General features: G+C 39.0%; 1 protein-coding gene across 1 annotated transcript; it reads right to left on the reverse strand.

Moving 5' to 3' along the window:
* Position 1: 1 nt before the first annotated feature.
* LOC122544497 (histone H2B 1.2-like) lies at positions 2-311 on the reverse strand (the record flags this gene model as incomplete). The annotated part of the gene is made up of 1 exon (XM_043683734.1): positions 2-311. A coding segment is annotated over exon 1 (279 nt), but the record flags the coding sequence as incomplete, so codon positions are not given.
* Between the last annotated feature and the right edge of the window lie 4,679 nt (positions 312-4,990).

Here is a 4,990-nt window from a genome sequence, read left to right on the forward strand (position 1 = left end):
TCTCCCGGGAGCTGATGGTGCTGCGCTTGTTGTAATGGGCCAGGCGGGAAGCCTCCCCCGCGATGCGCTCGAAAATATCGTTGACGAACGAGTTCATGATGCTCATGGCCTTGGAGGAGATGCCGGTGTCGGGGTGAACCTGCTTCATCACTTTGTAGATGTAGATGGAGTAACTTTCTTTCCTGGACCGCCTCCTCTTCTTACCGCCCTTCGCTGGCGCCCTCTTCACCGTTTTCTTCGCGCCCTTCTTGGCAACTTGACCCTTCTTTTCCTCAGCCATAGCGCCGCTCACTCTCAGATACAGAATAAGGGAAAGCGGGCTCGGAGCTCGCTCTTCATAGACTGACGACGTCATCAATGCTAATATAGGATGGTGGAAAGCCTGGTTTCTGATTGGCTATTTTGTAGCCATGATAATTTCTCTCTGATTGGTTAGTCAGGATCTGCAATAACATCGGAAACACAAACTGAAATTTTGTGAAGGGATCAAATTCCGAGCTCACTCTAAAATGTGAGATTCTAATTGTAATGTATTCTGTATCTTTTGATAATGGTTTTCTTTTCTCTTCAATTTTAAAATGGCATCACATTTGTTGTCAAGTGAGAAAATGCACTGCAATCTGACAGGGAGTGTGTTTTACTCCTGGAAATGATGGAACTACTTGACAAATGCATCGTGTTGGAGGAAAGTGGGAGTTAAGAAATGTTCTCTTTTGCTTGTGTTTCTTGCTCTACACTCTCTGAAGGTGAAGGACATTCTACCATCATCTACTCTGTAAACTCCTTTCAGTTATCTTTTCCCCTATTCTTCTTCAAATCTCCAATGAGTATCAGCCAAAGTATTCATACATTATTCAGAATAGCTGCCAGTGTGTGTATCATTGTCAGTTCGATTCTCATTACCTCAATGACTGAAGGGAACTGATGTACTGTGACCTGTGCCTTTTGCTTTCTGCTGACAACATTAATTTTACTCCCTGACTGTTTGGCTCCTCAATCAGTGTCAGCAGCCTCCTGCCAATATTTCAGTTCCTGAAATCTTACTTTGCACTACATTAGAATACATATTATTTGGTGCATTTCAGTTTCTAGCAGAATCTTTTTTAATTATGAACTTTGCTATGTGGATTTTCTCTGAACTTTATTTGGTCACAAGTCATTTGTACTCAATCTGAACTGGTCACTGTTATTTCAGGATTAGTTTGAACATTGTACTTGTGTGAATTTTAATCGTGACAGTTATTTGTTTTATCACGGTGATTCCCTGCTTACACTGTGAGATAGTGTTGTTCAGAATTTCAGGTTGGTTAAGGGTTAGTTTACCTCTCGTTATTGGATGTGCAAAACAGGAGTACGGTTTTTGATCTGCCCATGTGAGCTTTCGGGAGGTGAATAATTATTACTCTCTCACAATCTGTCCCTGTCAGTTTCTGCCATCTGAATGTGCGAGTGTAGTCATCAGTCTGTACCTGTCCGTTCTTCCACAGTGATTACGTTAGCGTAATTAACACAATCCCAGAATGTCTCTGATGTGAGAATGTGTAAGGGCATTTACCATTGCAGTGTCTATCAGTCTTTGCTATGAGACTGTTTGACTGGCTTTATCAATCTGTACCCGTTTCTTTCTGCTCAATGAATTTGTCTGTGTAATTTTCAGTCTCCCAATATCAGTCTCTGCTATGTGAATGTGAGAATGTTTTTATCAGTATTACCTTGTCCATTTCTCTGTTGGGAATATGTCAATGTGGTTATCAACATGTACCTGTCAGCTTCTGTTTTGTGAGTAGCTCAGTTTAGTTAAACTTTTCCACACAGGTTGTGATGTGTGAATATGGCAGTCAAGTCATCAATCTTCCACAGCCATTATGTTTGTGTAATTATCAGTCTATCCTTTAGGTCTCTGCTGTGAGAATGTGTAATTGTAGTTGTCAATCTGTCCCTGTCAGTCTTTGTTCTGTGAATGTGAGAGTGTATTTACTAATTGGCCCGTGACAGTTTCTGCTATGTTAATGGGGGTTTTGTTATCCATGTCTTTATGTTCATTTCTGTTATGTGAATATTTGACTGGCATTATCAATCTGTACCTGTCAGTTTCTGCTCAGTGAATATGTCTGTGTAATGAACAGTCTATCCCTATCAGTCTCTGCTACATGTCTGTGTGAATGCTTTTATCAGTCTCACCTTGTCAGTTTCTGTGTTGTAAACATGGTCATCAATCTTTACCTGACATTTTCTGGTTTGTGAATATGAGACTTTGGTTATCAATCTGTACCTGTCTGCTTCCGCTTTATGAATATCTAAATTTGGCTTAATCTGTTCCTGAATGTTTCTCTAGTGTGCATATAGCAGTGTAGTTATCTATCTGTACCAGTCTGTTTCTGTTATGTGAATATGAGGGCAATTATTAGTTTGAATGATTGTGTGGTTTTAAAAGGTGCATTTTGTCCTGTCCACTGTAGTTAACATGCAATGCAATAAAGAAGAAATTGGAATGACTTAACTCTCCTGGAAGACTTAACAGAATAATGGATACAGTATCACTTCCTAATTAACTGTTCCAATACAGTAATATCCCATAAACATCCTTGGCAAAAGACAAATTCAATAAAATATATAGTCTCACATCTGACTCCAGTAGCAGAAAGAGAATCTGCAGCTTCTGACTGTAACTGAGAGGAAAAAACTAGCTTTCCTGTCTTCAAGATGCTGACAGTTTTGCTGAAAGCCAAAACTAAAAATGTCATTCTGTGAGAGCTTGACCACACCCATGCAGGCTGCTTCTGTTGTTCCAACTTTAAAAGGAGCCTCAAACTGTTTACTCTAGTGCAGACTTCTTGACACTTCTGCCATAAAACCTCTCTTCAACAAGAAAGAAAGAACAAAATAAATATCTTCAAGCCACAATATCATCAAACCTTCCACTCCTCTTAAAAAGAACCAATCAATATACAGAGATGGCCTAATTTTTAAAAACTCCTTAGCCTTACATTGTTAGTAAACAATATGTACACATTTCGTTGACTGTAAGCATGCAAACACTCACTACGACAGTTCATTTTTTCCTGCTATGTATCGCTTCCGTCTTTGTTCATCAAAGTCACAACAACACCTTGGCAATTAGGTTCTCTCGTCCTGCCATGTATGTAATTTGCAAATTGAAGACTGCAATAATAAGCTTCATCTAAACAGTCTGTAATTTTTGTTCTTAAATTTCTCCAAAAACAATAAACTCAAGGTGTCCTTCTCAAACATGAAGTATTTCTGTTGATGAGTCTTCAGCTTTCTGTAAAGATGCCCAAACTGTCTGCTCTCATGGCTCAGGGTCTCTGCCTTAAATTTGCTCTTCAAGAACAAAAAGACAAAAACCTGTTAAAGCCACAGTCTCAATCTCTCATTTCCTGCATTGTGGATATGAAAATTCATTTATCGACCTGTACCTGTCCATTCTTGTCACATGAACATGTAAATGTTGTCATTAATGTGTCCCTGTCAGTGATTGCAATACAAGCGCTTGACTGTTGTTATAAATCTACCCTCTCAGTTTCTGCTGTGTGCATGTGAGTTTAGTTATCAAACTATACCTGTCAGTTCATGTTCTGTGAAATGGGAGCATTATCAACTTGTTCCTGTCAGTTTCTGCATTGTGAATATGGGAGTGCACTTATTAATCTTTCTAGGACAGTTACTATTGTGCAAAAGAATGAGTGTACTTACCTATCTGTCCGTGTCAGTTTCCGACAACTGAATGTAATTTTAGCTATCCTAAAGTACCTGTCAGTTTGTCTTTTATCTCTGGGAATGAGAGTGTCACCTTCAGTCTCTACCTGACAGCAATTGAGTTTGGTTATTGATCTGTAATGCCACTTTCCTGATAGGTGAACATTTGAGCACAGTTATTCATCTGTAGGTGATACTTTCTGATATCTGAATATGAAAGTGTAGTTGTCAACCCATTCCTGTTGGTATGTGCAATGAAAATAAGAGAGTGTGTGTCACTTTCTGTCATGTGAATATCTGAGTGTTATGAATCTATCCATGACCGTGCCTGAAAAAGATAGTGTGTGTAACTGCCCTGTTAATACATGTGTCATCATCAATGCATTTTTGCTTGTTTCTGCAAAGTGAACGAGTGAACAAAGGTATCAATGCATGCCTGTCAGTTTCTATTTGGTAAAGGGATGTATACCTCTGGCAGCCACTGATATTTTCAGGGAGGGTGTGATTCGTTATGTGATACTTGTTATGAGGGCGATTGTAGGCAGATCTGTTTCAGTTCGTGAGTGCATATTTTGGACAAGAATTCAGCCTTTCCAGTTTCAAAATTGTGCAAATATCACTGAGCTGTGAATGGTGAATTTGTTCAAATTGGACACATGTATATTGTGAACTGTGAGAAAGAAACAAACTGATATTTTCTCAATTGTTTGAACATCTCTCTCTCAAACTGAGCTCAATGTGTCGCTGACTCAATTCGCTCTGACAGTGGAAAGAATGTTCTTCGCCCTGAGTGCACTAACATACCTGCTGTTTGTTAGAAGCAGCTGGTCACACTTGGCTCTGTACCGAGGGAATATTACATTGTCTTGGTCCTTCAAGTATTTGCCTGGAGGAAGACAGAAGTGAAATCTCGTGTAAATCACCATCAGCCACGTTTGACCATCTTTTACTGATCAATGCAACATTCTGTTAATAATCATGAGGATATTGTATTTAAAGCCAGGAATTCAAACAGAACAGCAAGTCTGATTCTACTCTTGCTCCATGTCTGGTGATTTTTCTTTTTGTTAATACAATACCAATTGACTGAGGTCCAGAAACTAACCAATAACTATACAGCTCCATGAATGGGACTATCCAATGTAAGTGGGTCTGTGAATATGAGTTTAATTATTGAACTATTCATGTCAATTTCTACTTTGTGAATAACAACCACACTCTCACATTCTGTCCTTCTAAGCCTTGCTTAAATTACTTATGTATTCAAATAACA

This window comes from Chiloscyllium plagiosum, chromosome 50 (genome assembly GCF_004010195.1).
Source record: "Chiloscyllium plagiosum isolate BGI_BamShark_2017 chromosome 50, ASM401019v2, whole genome shotgun sequence".
Classification (NCBI taxonomy): Eukaryota; Metazoa; Chordata; class Chondrichthyes; order Orectolobiformes; family Hemiscylliidae; genus Chiloscyllium; species Chiloscyllium plagiosum.